The sequence below is a fragment of the Molossus molossus genome, unplaced genomic scaffold, assembly GCF_014108415.1.
Source record: "Molossus molossus isolate mMolMol1 unplaced genomic scaffold, mMolMol1.p scaffold_m16_p_2, whole genome shotgun sequence".
Classification (NCBI taxonomy): domain Eukaryota; kingdom Metazoa; phylum Chordata; class Mammalia; order Chiroptera; family Molossidae; genus Molossus; species Molossus molossus.
In genome coordinates, this window is record NW_023425355.1 from 139,182,547 (window position 1) to 139,206,532 (window position 23,986).

The 23,986-nt window shown below is 38.6% G+C and overlaps 2 protein-coding genes across 4 annotated transcripts in view; both read left to right on the forward strand.

Moving 5' to 3' along the window:
* The first annotated feature begins 1,550 nt into the window (after positions 1–1,550).
* Positions 1,551–11,655, forward strand: PIGA (phosphatidylinositol glycan anchor biosynthesis class A). 3 transcript variants are annotated; one of them, XM_036270539.1, is made up of 6 exons: positions 1,551–1,609; positions 3,438–4,207; positions 6,415–6,547; positions 7,573–7,705; positions 7,870–8,076; positions 10,950–11,655. In XM_036270539.1, the coding sequence occupies exons 2-6, from the start codon at positions 3,499–3,501 to the stop codon at positions 11,214–11,216; spliced, it is 1,449 nt and encodes a 482-aa protein (XP_036126432.1). In that variant the 5' UTR covers positions 1,551–1,609; positions 3,438–3,498; the 3' UTR covers positions 11,217–11,655. The 3 variants fall into 3 exon arrangements, with proteins under 3 accessions (XP_036126432.1, XP_036126431.1, XP_036126434.1); XM_036270538.1 differs by lacking the exon at positions 1,551–1,609 and adding an exon at positions 1,915–2,017; XM_036270541.1 differs by lacking the exons at positions 1,551–1,609; positions 3,438–4,207 and adding an exon at positions 6,127–6,195 and having other exon boundaries at positions 10,950–11,397.
* A 4,441-nt stretch (positions 11,656–16,096) lies between these two features.
* The window catches only part of ASB11 (ankyrin repeat and SOCS box containing 11), a 31,904-nt gene continuing 24,014 nt past the window's right edge, over positions 16,097–23,986 (forward strand). Inside the window, exon 1 of the mRNA XM_036270819.1 lies at positions 16,097–16,311. Within this exon, the coding sequence (XP_036126712.1) occupies positions 16,131–16,311 (181 nt within the window). The 5' untranslated portion in view covers positions 16,097–16,130. The remainder of the gene's footprint in view (positions 16,312–23,986) is intronic.

Sequence of the window (23,986 nt, forward strand, 5' to 3'; positions counted from 1 at the left end):
ACAGCCGAGTATCCATTCCTACCTGTGCCTTACTCATTAAGGTTAGCTGATTAATACACTTCAAATCCTACAACCAAAATGCTCTTTGAATTATATCACTGCACTATAACTTTTATAAGGTACACTCTACAAACTATTTTCAATACATTTTATTGGGTATATAATGTGTATCAGGGACTGTGCTGGCACTGGGTAAAGAAATTCATTAATACAACTAAAACTTAATCAACGTCTATTACCAGGAACAAACCCTGCCTCTTCTTACTATCTGGCTGGGAAGGCACACATTTAACAAACAAATGCAATTGTCCGTTTTCAGAAAGAAGTCCATGTGAGATTCCAAGACACAAGTCTTCAAGGATCAGGTTGAGGAGGGAGGAGGGACAGCAGCCAGGCAAACAATTTGAATATCACCTGATAAATGCTATATCAGCAAATGGCCAACGTACTATCAAAATACAAAGGAGGAAGGATTTACTTCTCTCTTAAGGTGTGGGGAGAGCATCAGAAAGGAGTTGAAATCTTCAGGGATGAATAGGTTTTCTACAGGCTTAGAAGTGGTGCTGGTGATGGTGTCACAGAAGGCATTCATTCTTGAAAGCATGCAGGGCAGGGATGGGGCACTTCAAGTACTGACAGTGAAGGGTGGATCAGACCACTCCCACTGATTCATTAGCTTCTTGGCCAAGCACCACTATACCCAGTTGAACCAGTTTGAGCGGGAGTTATTTCAGCTCAGATTTTTTTTCTCCAGAGTGTACGGTTGCAAGATAAAACACAAAATGCTCAGTTTAATTAAAATTTCAGATAAATGACGAACACTTTTTATAAAGTCTCCAATATTTCGGACATGTATTAGAAATATTTATCTGAAACTCAAATTTAAAAAAGTCTGATTTGATTTTTGTTCATTTGCCACATCAGGAAACACTACCAGAATGGTAAGACCCAACACGGTTCCGCTGTGGCACAGATAAACAAAACGCCACCATGACCCCGCCTTTCTGTAGCGAGTCTTTCCAATCAGAAGCCAGAGAGAACAAGCTTCCAGAAAAGAGACGCTGTAACTAGGCAACCAAGGTTCCAACGACCCGACCTTTCTACCCTTTGCAAGATCCAGGTTTAGAATTGTGGTGCATTCTGGGAGTTAGTTTTCTAAGTTGGATTCGCCTTCTAAGGCCACCAGACTACAACTCCCAGCAGCGCTAAAGGGCCGCCCCGAGGCACGCTGGGAATTCTGGCTATATGCCGTACGGAAAGGCCCTGGAGGGCTTCTTGTGTAACAAGACACTAGGGCCGATTTTCAGTTTCCCAACATTAGGAATTTACATAAAAGGTTAAGCCGAATTTTACTCCTTGCTATACAGAGACAACAATTCTGCCGTAACAGCGTGGAGACAAGTGCATGCGCACTGAGGTTATCTTCCACGTTGAGGACTGGAGACTGAGCACCGCTCCTGCACGTGATTCCGGCGCCTCTTCGTCATTGGCTGCATCGGGGGCGCGGTGCTCGGGCGCGGACGCCCAGGATTGGTGTTTGGGAGGCGCGGGGTGGGACTCCAGTTGCTGCCGCGGGAGGTCCGGACCCGGGCGGCCATAGGACTCGCCGGTAAGTGCGCGTCTTACCTCCCTGTGCCGGCACTCTCAGCCGCTTCCGGGTGGGGCTGAACTGCCCCCGCGGGAGTTTGGTTGATCGTGGAGGGGGCGAAGCCAACCCGGCTCGTGGCTCGGAAGTCGGGGTCGAGCGTTTCTGTACTCAAGTAGGGCTGAGGATGCGCTGGGGCAGACTCGGTGGAGCGGGGTCGTCACTTGCCTGGCGCTCCTCCGTGTCCTCTCACTGAATGAAGCCGGGAAAGTACCCAGGGGTTGGGTGGAAACACCGTCCTCTTGACCCCAATACCCCGCTGGATCTCACTAAGGCTCCTCAGGAACCTCTGTTGCTAATGACTGCCCAGGGACTCCTTGGCCAGGGTCGAGAATTTTACGGGTATCTCGCGTTTGCCACTTAAATGACTAGGTGGGGACTTTGTACAAATAGCTCAACTTGTCTGGCTTTTCATTTATAAAGTAAGAGGTGTTCAGTACATTTTATAGCTTCTCTTTAGCTTTAAAGTATAAGATTTTGTTATTGTACCGTTTTTTGAGCTTTTACACCATCAAGATGTTATGTGGAACTTGGAAGTAGGCAGATTCCTCACAGAACATTTCAGGTTAATGAAAAACTGATTTCATTTGGTTCATTACTCACTGTTTTCGTTATCATTAATCTTTTAAAATTAACTAGAACTTGAAATTTGGGTTTAGGTGACAAAACCACAGTTAAAATGTTAATGGATGGAGCCACTTAAAGTACAAACTTGAAGAATCTCAGTATTTGATAATATTGAATCTTAATTAGTAAATTCCAGTCAACAAACATTTATAAAGAGTTATTTCTGAGAATATATTTAAAATATAGATGCATTTGTTGGAGAGAATAGATAAGACTTTACACCTACAATTAATTTGTATTTTCTGAGCTTGAAGGTGAAATTGGAAACTCAAGTGGTTAGGATGGCTTCCCATTGTATAGTTGTGTCTGGAGGCATGGATATCTCATTTGTAAAGCTGAGGAAGAGTTTCAGTAGGTTTCCAATACTCTTTAGCGTTAAAAGTCTAAAAATCTCTAATAGTACTGAGTATTGAGTGGGCATTTTGCACTGATAAGGATCTAGGAAACCCCTGAGATAAACATTTTCTACTTTAGATGTAGAAAATGGCCCCAGATTTAGCCCATCTCTAGTTTAGTTTTTATCTTCAGGCTCCAAACTTAAGGGAGAGACAGACACTCTTGGCAAAAAGGCCTATGTAACCGAAAGAAAAGTTAAGACAATGCAGGGGAGCAGTTTCATTTTCACCATCCTTGAATAAGGAAGGAGGAAATATGAATGTCTGCGGCATGTGCTACTGGTGGTACTTGGAAAAGCTGCTCTCAAAAGACAGCACTAGTTCCAGGTATATTTTAGTGTGAACCCCAAAGGTAATATTAGCAGAACTTTATGAGATTCTTTGCATCAGTGGCTAAGCTCTCGAATGAGGTTGCTACCCTTTATCTGTAAAGAGCCCTAGTATGTAATTATTGGAATGAGCTAGTTTGTTAGAATGGCAAATTATTATACACTACGGTGTGACAAACTTATTTTTTGAAATTATGTGTAGTAGTCTTTTAAAAGTCAACTTAAGATATAAGGACATTGCAGAATGTAATTTTGTTGTATGGCATATAGCAAATGCTAAGCAGGTAAATGTCAAATGAGTAAATTCATGATATGCTTTGTTTTATTTCCAGAGGGGAAGCTAACAAATTTACATTAATGTTAAAACCATATCTATATCTGGATTTGGAATATGGAATGTATTTACTCTGAGCTGAGATCCTCTTTTTCTCTCTTTTTCAGGTACTACATGACATATCTTAACTGGATTGCTCTAAAGGACTAATGCCTAAACCATCTCAACATGGCTTATCAAGGAGGAGGTGGGCACGACCATGGTCCATCACCTGCGCTCTACCCTGTTAGCCCTGAAAGTCTTTTCACATGTAGAACTCATAACATATGCATGGTATCGGACTTTTTCTACCCGAATATGGGAGGTGTGGAAAGCCACATTTACCAGCTCTCTCAGTGCCTGATTGAAAGAGGACACAAGGTCATAATTGTCACCCATGCTTACGGAAATCGAAAAGGCATCCGTTACCTCACTAAAGGCCTCAAAGTCTATTACTTGCCTCTGAAAGTTATGTACAACCAATCTACAGCTACAACCCTCTTTCACAGTCTGCCATTGCTCAGGTACATATTTGTTCGGGAGAGAGTCACGATAATCCACTCACATAGTTCCTTTTCTGCCATGGCCCATGACGCCCTCTTCCACGCCAAGACAATGGGGCTCCGTACAGTCTTCACGGATCATTCCCTTTTTGGATTTGCTGATGTCAGCTCGGTGCTTACAAACAAGCTTCTAACTGTATCTCTTTGTGACACAAACCACATAATTTGTGTCTCTTATACTAGTAAGGAAAACACTGTGCTAAGAGCAGCACTGAATCCTGAAATAGTGTCCGTCATTCCTAATGCGGTAGATCCTACTGACTTCACTCCAGACCCATTTAGAAGGCATGGTAGTATGACTATTGTTATTGTCAGCAGACTTGTTTACAGAAAAGGTAATGAAACGATAGCTACAATTACACTACACAGACTTTTTTTTTTTTTTTCTTGGTAGAAAGCTGTTGAATACTTGTTTATAATGATTGTTTGGTTTTTTAATTCTGTTTTATGGTTTTATGACTACTTCTGCATTAAATATAGCAAAGAAAGGTCGACTATTGTTTTACCTTCAAAAAGGAATTTTTGGAACAGTAGTGAATACTGCCTCCCTCCAACCTTTGATGTTTTAATAGTTACTTAAAAATAAAACCAACCTGATGGTGTTTAATAGGTCAGGTCTTTTTTTAAAAGTTAAAACAGCCCTGCATATGCGATAATTCTTACTGGTACAGGGCTGAGCCCACTACCAATTTCTAATTGCAAAAGTAATGTCTTTTCTTTGCAGATATTTAGAAAACAAAGAAAAACACAAAGGTGGAAACTAAAATCAACTCTTCCTAAGGTCTCCTGTGCCCTTCACCTCCAGCCCAGCCACCATTATCTTATGTATAGATTCAGAAGATTATTTAAAATATTGTTAGATTGAACTTTAAAGGCAGTTTGAATCAGGAATTATCCTTGTCCGTTTTGGGTAACTATGGAGATTGAAAGTCCTTTTGTATGTTCCATTGTGTTAGACTCTTCTTCGAGGCACAAGAACATTTTTTTATTGTAGGGGAAAAACCCTTTATTTTTAGAATAATGTTATAGATAACTGACAATAGTAACCAGTTCCATTTCTTACAAGGTACTTGTCAGGATTAAATGACATACTGTATTTAAAGTATATTGCCTGACATAGTAAGCACTCAGTAAATGTTAGTTATTATCAGCAATTATGGTTATTCTATATGTGTTGTTTTTTTAATTGAAGAATGGGTTTTTAACCTTTGTATTAGAAGGGAGAAAGGGAGGGGAAAGAAAGGAAAGAAATAAAATGAAAGAATTGTAGGAGGCTAAATGTTAGAAGTCATTAAGCCACCTTCTGGTTTATTTAGAAATCCAATAGATTTGGTAATAGACTTACACAAAGATCGTTAAGATTTTAATGAGAAGCCTTCATAATTCAGGTAAACTGCATGTGAATTTATGTTTGCTAATGCAATAATTTTGAAAATACTAGCAGAGTTTATTTAAATCCTGTTTTGACTTATTTAATAAAAATGACCTGTATATATCTCCCACCATCTTTATTATAATTGATCTGCCTATATTTGGGGAGATTGACAGTGCAATTCGTGTGTGTGTGTGTGTGTGTGTGTGTGTATTAATAAACTACCTGGGTTGTTTTGCATTTTCCTTTGTGTACAATTTGTAATTGTTAATGAGTTAACTTCTCAAATAGTGTCAACATTGCTATCACTTTGGGTAGCCACTATCAGACTAGTAGGGCGCAATTTATTTTATTGCTTCACATTACCTAAAGTTGTATTTACATGTTATAAGAAAAGTATTTCATTAGACAAAAAGGAACAAAGATGTATACTTCTATTCTCTGGAATGTAATGGTCTGGCTGATGGGTCCTGCCACCTTCACTTACTTTCCTTTGGGGAAGTGGGCTATAGTGGGCTTGAATGGACTGTTTTAAATTTTGCTAATGCCATAGGTTTTACTGCAGAATCCTCTGTATAATTTACATTCTGCACAAAGTGGAGACAGAAGTTATACTTGGTTGCTTAGCCCTTTCCTGCAGCAGGAAGTGGAATCATAGATAGTAGAATGAAATAGCTGAAAGAGACCTTGGACTGCAGGTACATAGGTTTCTTAATATTCTGTGTCAGGAAACTTTCCCATCATGAAAGAGCTTGCTCATTAAAAGGCTGGGATAAGATCTAGATCTCTAGTCAGCTGTCCTGCTCTGTAGAAAACTTTAACTCAGTTGTTAGCTACCTCAGATACCCTTTCTAGAAGTGGATGATGCTTAAACACACGTGAATAACTTAACATTGTGCTGAAATGAAACAGGATAGTACACTATTGGGTGTATGGAAGGTAACAATGAAGGTCAGTGTGTATATCTTCAAGAACTGCAACTCTTGGGGAACCTCTGGCAGTTTGTGAACAATTCTACCCACCCTGGGAAGGTTTAAGAGAATTCACTTCTCTCCTTAAGGAGGGCATACTAATACTTTTCCAAGTGAGTGAATTCTCAGTAGTTCTGATGATTTTTTAAAAGTATAAATATTAATATCTCCAACATTTAAATTTATTTTCTATTTCCAGGGACTGATTTGCTTAGTGGTATAATACCCAAACTCTGTCGGAAATATCAAGATTTAAATTTCATAATTGGAGGAGAGGGACCAAAGAGAATAATTTTGGAAGAAGTACGGGAAAGATACCAGCTACATGACAGGTATTGATGGATTCCATATTGTCTTGGGTGAGAGAATATCAATTGCCTAAGTTCAGTTTGGGCTACATGTCTGCATTAAGTGGATTGCGTCTCCTACATGTATTTGATGTAAAAATGTAATGCAAGACCTGTTTTTTAAAAATGTATATAAAATGGGAAACCCTAGTTAAACAATTTACAATTTCCTTTATTTTTAATTAGTCCAATATTACTTGACAGGGCACCGGTTGGAGGCACTATGGAAGGCACAAAAAACCAACTGCTTTGATTGGAAATGTTTGCAGATTTTTAAGCCATACTGAGTTGTGATTGATCGATTGATTGATTTTTCTCACCCAAGGATATTTTTACATTTATCTTCAGATAGAGCAGGAGGGAGAGAGGGAGGGAGAGAGAAGCATTGATGTGAGAGAGACACATTGATTGGCTGCCACCCACACGACCCCAACCAGGGCCAGGGACAAACCGAAACCAAGGTATGTGCCCTGGGCCGGAATTGAACCTTGGACTCTGTGGCCCACAGGCCGACGCTCTAACCATTGGGCAAAACCAACCAGGGCTACTAAGTTGTGATTTTATTAAAGAGCATGGCCCAAATCATGTCAGTCCCTCTGCACATACAGATTTGAACATTTCTCTTCCCCGGTAGCTTAGATAACATGCGAGGGCCGTGCCTGTGAAACATCAGTTTAAAGGGGGCATTCTCCTGTTTAGAAATGATACTTTGACACTTACTCATCAAAGTGCATTAATATTTTCGTTAAGTGCAAACTCATTTTGGAAACGATGAAATTTGATATGTGCGGTGCAAGTGAGAACTATGTTAGCTGTATGCATTTTAACCAAACAGCTTAATAAGACTTTTGGATTGGAGTTTAGCAATATTAATTTTTTGAGGTGGAAAGCATTAGACCCAGTAAGAATTTAAGTATAATATGAATAACACACTTGGCTTACAAATTATATTTCTTTTGTCTGTAGTGTGATTTTCACTGTCCTCTTTCTTCTCTCATTTCAAAAATCAGAGTGCGTCTCTTGGGAGCCTTAGAACACAAGGATGTTAGAAATGTCTTAGTTCAAGGACATATTTTTCTTAATACTTCCCTTACTGAAGCATTCTGCATGGCCATTGTGGAAGCAGCCAGTTGTGGTTTACAGGTAAAAAGATTTGAGGGCTTACATTGTCGGGGTTTCCGTGCATGTCTTTTGAAAACTAATCAGACACATTCTGTAGTCATTTTTTAAGTTGGTTTTGCTTATTTTCCTGAGATATGAATTATGTTGGATCATATGTTCTTTTTTTTTTTCTTTTTCTTTTTAAGGTTGTAAGTACCAGGGTTGGTGGAATTCCTGAAGTACTTCCAGAAAATCTTATTATTTTATGTGAGCCTTCTGTAAAATCTTTGTGTGAGGGATTGGAAAAAGCTATTTCCCAACTGAAGTCCGGAACACTGCCGGCTCCAGAAAAAATCCATAACATAGTCAAGACTTTCTACACCTGGAGGAATGTTGCGGAGAGAACTGAAAAAGTATGTCACCTGCCAAGAAAAGAGTATTTGAAGATTGGGTTTGAATTCCTGATGTTTCATGTACACGTTGACTTTTTCTTACGCAGGTTTACCATTTCTGTTCTATTATGTAAGTTTATGAAGTCTCTCCCAAATGAAAAGAAGCGAACTGTGTACTTTCGATATGTTAGACTTTACGTTTCTTGTCAGATCATTGCATTTGACATCAGAAAGTAGCAGAAATGCCATCTACATTTTCATTAAACTGGGCATAAAGCAGTTACAGAATTTTCTGGAAATCACAGCCATTAGAGGCAGAAGTAATAAAATCTATTGTGAGACATTTTCTTGAGGCTGTTTAGAATTCTAACATGTATAGATAGATCTATTAGAAAATATATGGTTTTACTTAGTCTGGTTGCAGCCATGCTATAACTGGCAAATATTTAATTCAGGCTATTTCCTAAACTTCTTGTGTCACTTTTGCTAACTGCAGTGGTTTTTTGCATCTTTGGGCTGATTGAGAACATAAGTTAAAATTCAAAATGCACATGGCAAATGTTGGAAGTAAGATCACAGATAAAAAGCAGCAGTATAGAACGTAGATTAATACCCTTTGGTGGGAGAGTATGATTGTGGGAAATACTTCCTGGTTTCAAGTTAGGGACTTCATTTATTCCTGTTGGTTTGTCCTTTGTTTAATCTCATTACTTCATCTGCTTCATACCTCTTATTACCGTGTAACACACTGGCTGGAAACACTCTGCTTCTTAGTATATAGAAAAATTTGAACCAGAAGCACAATCATTTGGGAGCATGGAGAAGAGAGTAGTTTAGACGAGTGCTTTATGTTCTCACTGTAGTCAGAGGAGCAGCTAGTTTCTAGCCAGAAATAGAGCAAGACAGAGCAGCCGAGTGAGCAGAATAGCTCGTTACTGTAAGGCTCTCTTACTTGGTTGAAATGATAAATTCCCATACATAAGATGAACTCTTATTTGAATATGAATGCAGAAAAACTGTTTTATCTCTACAAATTGTCATATACATTTTCCATTGAAACGTGAGATATTTGAGTTCGCAGTTTTGACTGAAATGTCTGAGACACTCTCACATTCTAGGAGTTTTGCAATGTCTCCACCCACATAAAATAACTACCTTTTTCCTTTGGAAGTTGGAGGGTGGCACTAATTACCTGTGGGAAATACATATCAGAATCTTCTAGGAAGCCTTTTCAGGAGCTATTCATTCCATCTTCCTGTCCCCCTCCCCCACCTTCCCCCACCTTTCCTTCCCCCACCCCAACCACTCCCTTGATTCTAATATGACGCTTTAGGAGCAGAGGTGGAATTTGGGAATGGTTGGCAGGGATATTTGGTTAGACAGGTTTTTTTTTTTTCAGTGAAACTTGACTCTGCTTGATAACCATAGCTCTGTAAGTTATGACTTCACTTTGTTGATTGCATCATGTAAACCTCAGAAGTCTGAGCTACTGTAGATACTAAGTTCAGGGAAAAGAACTCTAGTGAAGAATGTCACCATATGTTAAAGGAGCCAATTAGGATTTTTTAACCGCAAATTTTCTTGTAGTTTTGCTTAAGGTAATAGTAAAAATAGCTGTGTTTTTTTCTGTTTTATACTCTATGGTGATTTATAGTATATATTCAGAAACAAAAATCTTTGACTGTAATGGATTAACCTATTCTCTTCATAGTAGTAAATTACTTTGTCACTTAAGATCGTAAATTAATTGATCTAGAAATAAGGGTGGACACATAGGTTGGTTTGTAGTTGCTCTTTTAGTTCTGCCTGAAATTAAGAGGCGGGAGTTGAAAGGGATCCTATGTGGGACATTATGATCCTTTTCAACTCCCTCCTCTTAATTTAACTGTGCTTTTTAGAAAATTGAACAATTGTGATTCACCGGTCTCAGCATAATTCTCAACATAATTCTGATTCAAAGGTATTCCAAATATCCTTGGGGTAGGAGAGCTAGATGAAAACATCCCATATCTTTCAAAGGCCACTGGCCTGCAGAATTTGTACTGTACATCATAACTTTCTTGAGTTCAAAAGGAGATTCTTTACAGATCACCTGCATGAGAATGAGCACAAGTAATGCACAAATGCAATTAAAAAACAATAATACTGGCCCATTTGAGGTATTCAAGATAAGTATGCTTAAAGATCATTGTTTTACTATTTCTGAGTTTAGTGCTTAGTGATTTAAAAAGCAAGCCACCTGCTACCAATTCTCAACAATAAACTTTTTTTCTTTGCCAGTATTTGACTTATATTATCTACTAAGATTTTCCCCCATCTCTTTCCCCCTTCTTTTATTTGGAATCCATGAAATGTTTCTATATATTCTCACCATTTGTGTTCAGCAGCGTGGCCTCATGTGGTTGTGGAGAGAAGAGTTGCTCTGTATCTAGAAAAAAGCACACTAGATTGTCACTCTCTGATTGTGGCTGATGTCTACCAGATAGTGATGTGATCGCAGCTGAGCCAAATGAATCTTAGAAGGCCAGCCCTGCTTCAGGCAGTCACTGCTGAATTAAATATGGCCTCCACAGAGGTGACCTGAAGAGTGGTTCCAACCTCTCGGGACTTTAGAAATCTCATAGTTGGGTTAAAATGGATGGTGATCCCGTAGGAGACAGGAGCTGGGGCCATATGTGTCTTGGTATCACATGGCGTCTAGCCCAGTGTCCTGTCCAGAATAAGCATTCCATAAGTGTTGAATCAAAAGGCAATGAATTACTGTAGTAAATTTCATTAACCACATTATCCCTATAACAAAAACAATGAAATGTAACCTACTTCTGTTTATAAAACATTCGTGGTCATTGTTTACTGTAGATCAGGGTGCTCATTCTTGGCCTCTCTCCCACCAGGTGTACAACCGCGTGGCAGGAGAAACTGTGTTACCAATGGACAAACGACTGGAAAGACTCATGTCTCACTGTGGCCCAGTAACAGGCTGCATTTTTGCTTTGTTGGCCGTATTCAACTTTCTGTTTCTCACTTTCCTGAGATGGATGATTCCAGATTCTATCATTGATGTTGCAGTAGATGCCACAGGGCCAAAGGGTGCCTGGACTAATCAGTATCCTTATGGTAGAAAACGGGGCGGGGATAATGAGACATCCAAAACCAGGTAGAAGAAAGCCTGGATCAGATTTTAAATATTTGTACTAGTTCTATTAAGACTATTGAAAAGAACCTTGCTTCCCCCCCCCCCTTTTTTTACAGTTAATTTAGTAAGTTGTGCTACCTCTATATTATTCAATGTTTTATTTTGAGGAAAGATAACTTATGCAATTCCTGAGTGTAGAAACTCCTTGCACTTATTTAAAATTTAGGAGAAAACCTATTTAAGCCACTCAGGTATGATATTTTTCAGACTACTGAAGTCCCTCTAGCAGAGATGTTTTCACATATTTTGGGAGCTTTGGGTGCTGAAGGGCCAAATGTTTTCTGGGCATTTTTTTTGGCCAATTTAAATGTTCTACCATTAATTAGATATTCACCAGATGTTTACAAGTTTTCTTTAGGGAAGTACAACAACTCTCTGAACTGTTGTAAGTCATGTCCATTCACCTTTTTTAGATACTGAAGTCATGTTCTTAACCTCTTTTTGAGTACCCTTCAGTAAGTGTTACATATAATCAGCAGGTTTCTTGAGTAAAAAGGTCTGTCAATTACCAGCATGCTTTAAGCGCCTACTCTGTATAGAACATTGAACTAGATACTTCCTGCCCTGAACGACCAGGGTGCTTTCGCTATTTATCACTCAAATGGCTCACTTTGTTGTAGTCACAGGTGACGTGAAACGGTAAAACATCCAACATGCCAAAAATGCTCATGCTTTTAATGCCAGGAAACAGTTGCCGGCACGCTCCGAGCACTTTGATCCTGTTGTGTGCATTCTAGGTAGAGCCTTCACTTTCAGTTGTGTTTATGAAAAGGCTTTTTGCTTTTCAATTACTAGGGACCGATATCACTGTTGATGAGAGTGCAGAGAGAAACCCTCCACATCCTTCAGTGCATAATTTCGTTCTCTATAAATGCCTTCGTGTTTTCCGAGCAGAATGTATGAGGTGTGCCATCTCAAACTCAGCTGCTACCCTGAACCTTTGAGAGAAGTCACTTCCCTTCACTTGTGGCCTAGCTGATGTCTGATAAGTATTGTCAGTGTGCAAAAAAGTCTTTACCCCAGAATGTTTTTTCATAGTGAACTGAGTCTGAAAATTTTAGGAATACAACTCTCTGTGGATGGATGTGTTGTTAACTGTAATTGTTGTTGCCCAGAGCCATGGGTTTTTGAACCCCAAATTATCCACATGCTGTGTCTTACTGAACTCCTTTGAATAAGTTTTTGTTCTAAAGGACTGAAATCGAAAGAGGCACATGTGGGAGCACTACATAGATTCTGGCAGTATTGTGATTGTGTACAGGATTTTTTTAAATGACAATATTTACACAACTTTTTTTAAAGTATCTTAACATGCCTATTAACCAGTTGCCACTGATATAAAGAAATATATTTGTGTTTCATACTAAAAAGCAAATGCAAGAGTGCAGTTTTTAAAATCTAGAAGTTTGGAGTTCTTTAGTTAAAGAAAAGTAGACTGATCCAAACCATTAAATCTTATTGGGATTTTTATGCACAGAAACTGACTTATATAAATATGGACTAAACAGTGCCAATATTCATGATAAAGTGAGAAACTATAACATTTGGTTTTATTCAGCAATTTTCAAAGGCATATTATTTTTTCTTACATTTTTGTCTCTTGGCATTTTTTTCAAAAGCATCATTGTCATTTATTTCAGATGGATATAGGCATTAGAGTTCGTGCATGTAAAATATGTAATTTGCAAATTAAAATTCTTTGTTTCTGAACAAATGGAAGTAAATTTGCTTGTTCCAGTAAATCTTTGTTTTCAGGCTTCCCGGATACTTAAATTGTAACTGTCAGTGTTGCACTGGTCAGTATGTGGGAACACACTGTTCTGCCTTCTACTTACAGTTATTTGAAAGTAAACTTGCATTGATGAGGATTTTATAAAAAAAATGTATTTCTTCTGATGTTACAAAAAGTAGCACATGTAAAACTGATTTATGAAAACATGCTACATGTCCTATACAAATAAAGACCCAAATGACATTTTGACAATTTCCCGAGTTTGTCCTTTTTATGACCAGAATTTTATTAATTAGTTGAACAGCACTCCCCTTCCCCCTCCCTCCTATGCTTTCTTTAAAAAAAAATTACTGAATTTATTGGGGTGACATTGGTTAAACTTATGTAGGTTTCAGGTGTGCAGTTCTATAATACATCATCTTTTCAGTGCAATTTGATGTGTTGCTAGATCTCTTAGTAAAAAATATCCTTCCAAAGAGGAATTATTTTGTCTTTTTTTTTTCTAGAATACATTCTCTCTTTTACTCATGGGATAGCGAGTTCAGCTGTGCCTTTGTTTCCTGATCCAAACAAATCCTTGTTTTGCGCTGTGCTAGAGTTATCACATGAGAAAAGGAAAACATCTATTAGCTGTTGTGTGAACTACGTAATTATACTTTGTCTTGCAAGCTATTTTAAGAGAAATTTGAATATTGATTTTATTTACAGAAATGCAGCTTCTCCCATTCCCTTTTGTTGGAAGCAGTGGAAAGCAGTCACCTACATTGGTACGTTCTGATTTATCTTATACTGAAACTTATTTTTGGCAAAGTCAGGGTATCACGGGTCTGTTTACTTTTGTGAAATATTTTTAAAGGCCTCTTTTTTTTTATCCTCACCCGAGGACATTTTTCCATTTTTTGTTCAGACAGAGTGGGAGGGAGAGAGAGGAAGAGAGAGAGAGAGAAACATCGACATGAAAGGGACACATTGAGTGGCCGCCTCCCGCACAACCCAACCAGGGCCAGGGACAGACTGCAGCCAAGGTACGTGCCCTTAGTGGGAACCGAACCCAGGCCTCTCTGGACTGCAGGCTGATGCTGTAACCGCTGAGCCAAACCGGCCAGGGCTAAAGCCCTCTTTATCAGCTGTAGTCCCCAAAGAATTGACTAGATTTGGTTATATTATATCATCCTGTGACTGGATTTTTAAAATATGATATTCTAAAAATAAAAATTCTGTACAGAATTTGATTTGTAGTCATTAGTACTTTGGGGAGTTCATTTCTCTTGATCATTTATGTTTGGCTATGGCTCAGTGGTACTCAACTGGGTGTAGGGGGTGAAATAGGGTGGCGATTTTGTCAACTAATTAAGTGAGTATGTGGAGACATTTCTGGTTGTTACAACTGAGTGGGAGTGGGGCATTGGCATCCGGTTCACAGAGGTCAGGGATGCTGCTAGATATGCTCCAGTGCTTTCAGATGGCCCCCAACGACAAAGAATTATCTGGCCCCAAATGCCAATAATGCTGAGGCTGAGAGACTGGTGCTATAGATGGTTTCATCTCCTGTGAAAGATACTATGAATTGACTCTACTTCAGTAGCCTTTTATGCCCATCTCAAATGTAAAGATGGTCTCTCAGAAAGAGTATAGACATCAATTTGAAGCTTAAAAAGTTGAGCTTCTCATGGCCAACTTTTCTGGTGTGTAAAACAGATAGTACAGTCATGTTTAAATAAAAATCAAGGCCAAAACAAGATTGAATGATGTTATATAATACAATATACATCACCGGGCTACCATGAGTAAATAATCACCTTCATGGCATACAGTTGAGGAAAGAGACATGAAAAGAGGTAAAATACTTGTGTTCATCGTATATTTTTGTACAGTGGCACTCTACTAGGTAATTAATGTAAGTTTGTAATGTAAAGTCAACCCTGTATGTTAATATCTGTTCTTGAACATGGAAACAACACAAGATCTTCATGGTTCTTTGACACTGAAATGATGTGGTGTATGACTCAAGACTTCTCGTGCACTAGCCTTTTAACAAAGTGTAGGGAAATAGTTCTTATATACGTAGCCATTCTAATTTGAGTGTTAGGAGAAACTCCCATATTTTTTCATAAAACATTATATAAGATTTATTCCATCTGCTCTTATAATTTTATTTTGGCTTGTCTTTTCTAATTGGTTATAGAAATTTAGAAAATCTATCATAGCCAAGAATGAAAGAGACCACCTAGATTTTTCTGACCTAATTTTCCTAGGTGTGGAAAATTAAAAATAAATCATTTTCGCTTGTATTAGCCAGCTGATGCATGTTGAACAGTTAGGCTTACAACTAACCAACTAGGAAAGGTAATGATTAATAGAATCTTTGGGTAATTCACCTAGAACTTGGGACACCTTCATCATCCATTTCATTATGATTCTTCCATGATCAAGGATAGCTCACATTTTCCAAAAAGAGGCACCACTTTTCCTGACACTTGAAACGGGAAGTGAATGATCAGGAACTTTACTGGGGGACCTTATCACAGATGAAATGATTACAGTAAGTGGTCTAATGCTTCCAGTATGACTTTGTACTTGGAGAGGCATCCAAGATGGGCCTGTTACAAATACTGCTTTAGAGTAAATGGTCTTTTTTAACCAGTCATAGTTTAGATTTGGTCTTTCTCCCACGAACCTCAGAATGAAGGGGAAAAATTAAGTGTTCCAAGGGCTAATACTTCCCACCTATAACATAAGATGTATTTGTACTTCCTTGTATGAACTTCAAATAATTTACCTTGTCTCCCATGGGATCTGAGAAGTTTATCTTTCCAGTCCTGCCTTCCAACATAATGTAGCAAAAATTGGCATTTAGGAATAAAAAAAGGTTTGGATATGAATCCTGTTTGTGAGGTAGTGCTGAGGAATGCAGGTGTAGAATTATCGGCTGTTTGTGGTTGGAAGGAAGTTTCTTTAGTTCATTTAACCTTGCTGTGAATGTGAGCACATGCGGTCGCCAAATTATAGTTAGCTTAGAACCTACACACTCAGTTCTCTGTGACAGGACACTGAGGGCTAGAAGGTTTAAAATAGATGTCATATGATACCACTTACAACCCAGTGAAATTTTGCAGTCCCCGGAACCTGTACAGAGTGTAAGCCAAAATGGAAGATGGTCCTGTTTTCTATGGCTTTAAAAACATTTTTATTACCATGTTTGCAACTTTTCTTTTCTTCAAGCTTTTGATTAAAGTTTGTTTGGCTCTCCTAACCCATTTCTATATCGTCAAAGGAAATAGAAAAGAAGCGGCTAGGATAGCTGAAGAGATCTATGGTGGAGTATCAGGTAAAAAGACAGCCTTTGTTAAAAGGCTGATGCATGAGAAACAATACACATTTTTATTTCTGGAAGACAGATATTATTTATACTTTGGCTTTGAGTGGGTCATTTAAAAAATATGACTTAAAGTAGCAAATGGTGTTGACTACATCATTTGTGAAGGATTTTCAGCTTTTTGCAAGTTCTTCAATTAAGAGTTATTAAGTAATTAAAGTAGTGGCTTTCTAAAAGTATTTTGAGAAACTTTATTTCTACTAACCTAAAGAATTACTTATCTGGAATTATTGTCTTTAGTATTTGTAATCAAATTTTAACTATGCATTCTAACAAGACTGAGTTTCCTCACGAAATAGAGTGATGAAGAGATTTGATTTAAAGCAGCAAGTGTGGCAAGCTGTATTTATTTTGGTGCTGTCATTTGCAATTCGAATCGGTGAGCCAATTGTCACTGTCAGGAAAAACTTTTTACTAAACTTAATTTATAACTGATACCATGCAAAGCACTGCAAACAAAGGCCATAATAATGCGAAGTGCCAACCTTAAAACATTTTGAAGTCTCCTGCTTTGTAGAACTTAGTCTTGATTGTAATGAGATGCTTCAAAAGCAAATGAATCAGATATCCTTGTCACTGCCAGGATCCTCACTTAATAGAGGAGTCTTTATTCATAAACAGTTCAGAATTTCCCTCTGTGTTTTTAGTGTTCATAGGGGTTCCAGGATTACATCAGTCTTTATCTAGTATCCATTTCTATTTGCATCTAGGATTCTCTTTCAAAATAGACTGGCGCTTTGTGATTCAAATACACTAGATGACTTTGAAGACATTAGATTACAGCAGTCTTTCCCAAGGAAATAAGACCTCCAAAGAAGAAGCATCAGAATGCTTCAGTTAACTGGGGAAGGTGAGAAGAATCCTGAAGTTTCAGGAAGTGTCAGAAGGCCCGGAGTGTGGAAAGAGGTTTCTTTTGGGGATTACATTTGTCACACATTTCAGGGAGGTATGTTGTTTAAACTCCCTTTAGTTTCAAGCTTAGCATGAATCTGAAAAGGCTATTTTCTTATTTAATTTGTAAATCTGGTCAGGGGCTTTTTAAATGTTTCCGTAACACAGTTTTGATGTTCTCCTAGATATATCATCCTCATGGTCTAAATTAGATAAAGCCCAAGAAAGTCCTTGTTGGCAAGAGTGTTAAAAATGTTTTCTGTTGCTCCTGTGCATTATTTTTGTCTTTGTGGCCCTTAATTAAGTACACTTTTTTAAAAGGTTTTATAATAGTAAGAACCTATGTAAGCATGATTTAAATCTGGGACCATAATACAAATCTTTTAAATTGAGCTCAGTTGTTCTTTAGCTCAAATATATTTGTCCAAGGCCCTAGGATAATATTCATTTAATTTGTAATTAGCATGGTGTTATAAAGTCAAAACTGTATTTTTCGATTATCATTAACAAAGGGCATCAGGGAGGAGAGTGGCGAGTGCATGTTCATTTCTCAGTTTAATTTCCTTCCTATATATATGTATATGTGTGTGGATGGGTCTGTCCAGATTTGTTAAATAAGGCTTTCTATAATAATATAGTCAGTAACATGCCAGAAACTGGTTTTTACAAGATTCTAACAGCATGTTATCTTTTGACATCGTTAGCAGTCAGGTACTAGATACTTAAAGCTAAGTGTATTGAAAATCAAGAACAACATTTTGTGTAAGTGTACATCTCAGACCCGAAATTGCCTTTGCTGGTCATTGGTCAGACAAATGTTTGTTGGGAAAATATGTGACATTTAATTAGGAAGTTAGCTAATTAACTTAGCAAAGTCTCAGGAAGGTTACATTTCTTGACTTCCAATAGCATATTATGTTCCCATAAACTGTGGTCATTGGTAGTAAAAAACAGCCAGGACAGAGTTTAGCCTGTCCTGGCACTCTTTCTTTTGGGAACAGCACCTAATATCATATCCTTCATTAAGAATTTTTTTTTTTTTTTTTTGGCTGTAAAATCTTTTGGGGAAAATTTTGTTTTCTGGAATTTTATATTCTGGAATACATCGTTCAATATGCCTTTGCGGTTTAAGCTGTCTCATTTGTAGGTAACTCATCAGGATTGAGTTAAGCTACGGTCGGCTTATTTTTATTTTGCTTTTTTCAGGCTTCATTGTGTAGTATATCAACTAAATAAATACATACATTTGTAAGTTTGAAACGTTGTCATTGGCCCTTAACATTACATCTGTAGTACCAGGCGGGTCGCTGGATCTCACCTTCAGATTTTCCTCAGGGACTATCTTTCTTCCAAGAGATGTAGTGTATGATTTTTCAACCTTTGTTAATTTGGCTAGAATTGAAGCTATATTTAGTCCAGTAATCTGGTCATCAAACTTGATAAAAATAAAGTGTAGATACAGGTTGATAATGTGTTCTCACAATCCTTGGACCAGGTAGGATTCGGGAGTTTAGGGGGATACTAGAAAGATTACACAGAGTGTGTAGTGTATATTGTATAGCACTCCCAGCAGGGCCTAAAACTGTCTCCCACAATCAAACCTTTTAATATTTCTATAGTGAACATATAAATATTCACACCAAGTGAAAATACAAATTAAAAATAATCAGTTGCTTAACCTGCGTGTTGGCCGTGCTTTGCTGCCAAAGGAGTTTGGATCAACCTTGGGGAAAACTTGGTTTTCAGAATTTGGGAGATTGTACAACTGTTGTACTCCACCCCCCTTTTTTAAAGGGCTGTTTTGAGCTAAAAGATTGATTCTATTCTAAGTGTTACACTTAAAATTAGTTGTCCTTGTTCTATATTCAAACAATTGACCTTGATTTGATAGCGACGCCTCTCTGCCTGACTCATCAATCTGACTCCTTTTTCCTACTTTTCCCATTTGGACTGGATTTTCCTGCCTTTGGTGTATTCTTGCCCAATCCTCTACCTAGCCGCCTACTCTCGTTCAGTTCTGCTGGTTGTTTCCCCAGCCTTGGCCCAACCAAGGCTGAGTGGTTACATATCACAGGTGCCTGCTGGCTTTCCCACGTTGGGGCAACCAGTCCTCAGGGACTCGGCTGCCCTACCTGTCACCTAGCTCAGCTCTCCTGTTCCTAATAGGTTCAAAGGAACCTTCTTTATAACACACTACAAAAAGATGTTCATTGACTGTGGTTCATCTACTGACCCCAAATGTTCTAGAGAGGGTGAATTTTGACTCAATTTTATTATAATATTTTCACTATCTCAGAAAATTTATTATAATATATTTTTTTTACAATTACCTTTATGTTTCTTAAAATATTAATTCTGCTAGGTTCTTGCCTGTATTTTGGTTCAAAATTGAAATTCCTTTTGAATTTTCTTTCCTTTGATAAATGCTGCAGAAGATATTGCTTCATATGATTTTGGAACTTGAGTAAAGAAAGTAGATTGTTTCATGTGCACTAGAGATTATAACCGGTTAGCTGGTATTTAAAAAAAATAACAGATCTCAAATGCTTGTTGGAATTAGGAAGGGTAAAAATTGCAAAGGCTTTAAAAAATAATAATTGATTTTTATCTTGAACACTTGAAACTCAGGCAACTGTATTCCATCTGAACCAATTTTGTTGTTGAAATCTACGGTTTGCAAAGTTGTCATGAAATGGTTATTCAGAGTCTGAGAAGTAGAGATATAAATCGTATTCTGAGAAAAAGTCATGGGGGGGGGGATGAAAAAGTACTTGAACATTTTCCGAACACCTCGTCAGGAACAAGTAAACATTTGTAGAGTAAACTATCCTCATAACGTGCTTGCAGCCCTGTGACACAGGCATCCTGCCAAATCAGTAAAAATAGACTGCCTTAGAAGAGACTGATTCCTACTTAAGCATTCGTTTATTTGGAGAGCTTGGCTGCATATTTCCTGAAAGGAATGGAAAAACTCCCTAGCTGCCAAGTAACTTTTATCCTTAATTTCTCACAGTTAGCTCCAATTTGCAAAACAGGAATGATAACGAGTGAGAGACTGCATGTTGGGAGTAAGAGGAAAAAAATAGGAGAGCCCACCTTGGCAGTTTTCTGGAAAAGGGTTTTGTCTGAAGACTCTTCAGGATCCTCTGAGCAAGTGCTGGAAAACAATGTGATTGGCAAGGTGACTGCCTGGACAGTGGCTTTGTTTCCAGTTGGGAAACAAGTGATTTCCTCATTTAAGGCGATACAATTGGTTTCATTCACATTATGTATAGAGAGAAGGAGGATATTAGCAAAGCACTCCAGACAAGTCAGTCTGCCATGGGGGCAGGGAGAATTTAAACACCAGTATTTCTTAAAACCAGAACAGGGTGTGTTCCCAAGCCTGAAACCTTGGATTTCAGTCCTATTTCTCCCACTTACTTGAAGTGAGATCTCTTCATGCGGGAGAAGGGGGTTGTCATGCACTTGGGGCTGTTCCAGTTCATGACGCAGACTCTTCCCTCCTCTCTTGAAAGCCAAGGGATGTGGATTCCAGGAGAAGTGCAAGTTCAGAGAAGGGGCGCCTGGAAGGAGGGGAGCCTGGTATTTCATTCTCAAATTGAAAGTCTGCTTAGGCACTTGCTGAACTGCCCCCTCCTACCCAATTAGGGGAAAAGGGAGTCCGAAAACAGTAGTGGGTAAGAGAAAACCAGGACAACTCGCCATTCCCTTTCCTGGTGACATGGAAGATGGCCCCATAGGCTTGCCTCGACCTCAGAGCGTAGGGTGGGGATAGGGGCATCAGAGGGTGCTGCATTGATGGCGGACAGTAGGAGAGGTGGTCAAATACCAGCGCATAGGAAAGGGACCTGGTGAGGCCCAGTGAGAAGGACCGGCCTGTTCTTCCAGTAAACTGGGGAGGCGTTTTCCCTGTCCCTCACTTCTCCCCACTCCCAAGGTACCAGAGGAGCTGGGCACTTAAAAGAACAAAGTGGGGACGGGTCAGAACATGCTGATTTTCCGCCTCCAGTTGCTGGGGCGGCAGAGAGGGCCATACACTGCCCAGGAGTTGGCAGAGGGGCAGAGTGTACAGCTTTTAAAGTGGACTGACCAGTAGACAGATCATTTTAAAATCTCTGTATTGAAGTCTGATGTAAATACAGACAAGTGCACAAATCTCAGCGAACAGTTGGATGAATTTACACAAAGCAGACACAGTCAGCTATACCACCTCCCAAGACCAAGAAACTGCATGTTATCAGCATGGCCCGCACCAGGCCCTCTTCCAATCAGCCCCTGCCCCTCCTCGGGGTACTTTGCAATCTTCACACCCGAGGTGAGTTTGGACCTTTTTTGTACTTTATAGAAAGGAATCACACTGCACACACTCTTTTGTGCTTGGTTTCCTTCACTCAACTTTAGGTTTGTGAGATCTCTCCATATTGTGTGTACCGAGCAGGTCTTATGGGACTGATGAGTAACAAAGTTACTAGAAATGGGATGCAGATGTGGTGATGGTTCCTGCTTCTCAGGGAAAGGGGACGCCACAGTTCACTTGGAGGCAAATTTTAGAAGTAATAAAGCTATTTCATGTTGATATTCTAAGCTAATGATAACAAATCACCACTTCAATCTTATTTTCATTTTTGAATCAAATACTTAGAATACCTTTAGGTGACTTTGGTTGACTGGCTATTGTTAGAACAAAAGAATAACAAATGGTGGTGGGTTTGCTTCTTACATTGGTCAGGGTGAAGACTGTCCTCGCCACCCCAGTGCCAGTGTCCATTTCCAAGAGCAGTTAGGCAAAAGAGCAACATGTAACGTGTGTGATGCAGGCTTCACATTGAATGAGGTGGTGATGTACTAGAAGAAAACCAAGGCTGAGTAATTGAGGATTATATGCATACATTAGCTCATTCCCAGTTTATGCAAATTATAAGTAAATATCCAAGTGATTTAAAAATACTCCGCTCTGATTTTTAACTGACTCAGGAACAAGTAGAGATGTAAACAATTGTATCTTTTTTTATTAAAGCATTATACATTCATAACCTGAGTATAAAAACATTAGTGATTTATTTGTATATAATAAATAGGGTGTCCCAAAAATGTATACACAACTTGGAATAGTTAAAGGCAGTGTTGTTTATTAAAATACATTTCATTTTCAAACTGTAATAGAATCTACAGACACCCTGTATATTGTATACACACACACCTTTTTTGTTGTTTTGAAACTAATTTCAAAATGATAGAAAAGTTACGAGTGGTTCAAAGAATTCCCACTTCACCCAGAGACCCCATCGATGTTTTCCCAACTGTCCTAATGTCCCTGATAGCAAAGAGATCTAGTCCAGGCACACACATTGACTTTAGATTTGTGTCTCATTAGCCTCCAGTCTGGAACAGTCCTTCGGTTCCTTTTTGAACTGGTTATAGGCCGGTTATTTTTTAGAATGTACCTCACCTTGAGTTGGTCCCCGGTGTCCCTATTAGATTTGGGTTATGTGCTTTGAGGAGGAATATCACAGAGGGATGCAGTGTGTTCTTTCCATTACATTCCCGCCCATGGTACATGATGTCGCTCATTGCATTTCATCAGATGACACACTGCCGATTTGTTTCCATTACTTCTGATGTTAACTTTGATCCCCTGGGTAAGGTGGTTTCCACAATTTTGTTTCATTGTAAAATTACTCCCGTTCCCTTTATAACTAGTAATTTTTTTGTGGGGAGATAATTTGAGGCAGATTCTATTCTACATTTCGGAGTTAGAATTCTCTAAGGAAGAACTTTTTCTCCCAATTTATATAATATATTCATTTATATCACTGAGGACTTACAGATTCCTATTTTATTCATAGAAATTAAATTATTATTTAATCTCTTACTATCATTATTCATTTTGATGTTCATATTGTTCCATATTTGGCTAGTGGAAGCCCCTTCAAGCCAGCCTCTGTGTTTTTTTGACATTTTTATCATTCATTGAGCACTTCCTTACTTTCTGGCAAGGTGTTTGAGGCTTATCTTATATTTTTCCTGATCCAATCCTGGAATCAGCCATTTCTCCAAGGAGCCCTATACACACATACATATTGTGTGTGTGTGTGTGTGTGTGTGTGTGTGTGTGTGTGTGTATGGTCACATTTTCATACCAATTGCTCAAATTTCAATCCAACTTTATAGAGTTCATTCTAGCTTTCCCCCTATTCATACCCCAAAGGGTTAGAGAAGATACAAATTGAGTTTCAACATAAGAGAGCTTACTGAACTGTTTATAGCCCTGGTTCTCACCAATTGGAAAAATTTACTTGGTCTTTGAGGCCTCGGACTATTTCAAATTCACATTAATTCATCTTTGGTGGGATTGTTTCGGCCAAGGTTGCAGGTGTGGGAGAATCTGAATTCTTAATACCATCAGGATCACCTAGGAAAGGTTGGTAAGATGGACCCTGTGTGTTAAATCCAAATGGTTATTACATGCTATTCAGTGTTTGAAGAGCAGAGTTATAATTTGAAGAATGCCCAAATTTTGCAAACCAGAGTAGGTTTTCTTCCAAAACAGATGATTAATTGCACTTTGGCATTTTTAATAGAGGGTTACTTCTTAAATGCCCATTTCAGCTGGTTAGTCTTGTTTGCAGACTAGCAATCACAAGACAAATCTATTTCTAAGGCAGTTCTGAAGCTGTTCCCTAGTGCACTATCTTACTATATTAGTAATTGTTTTGAGCACCTACCATCATGG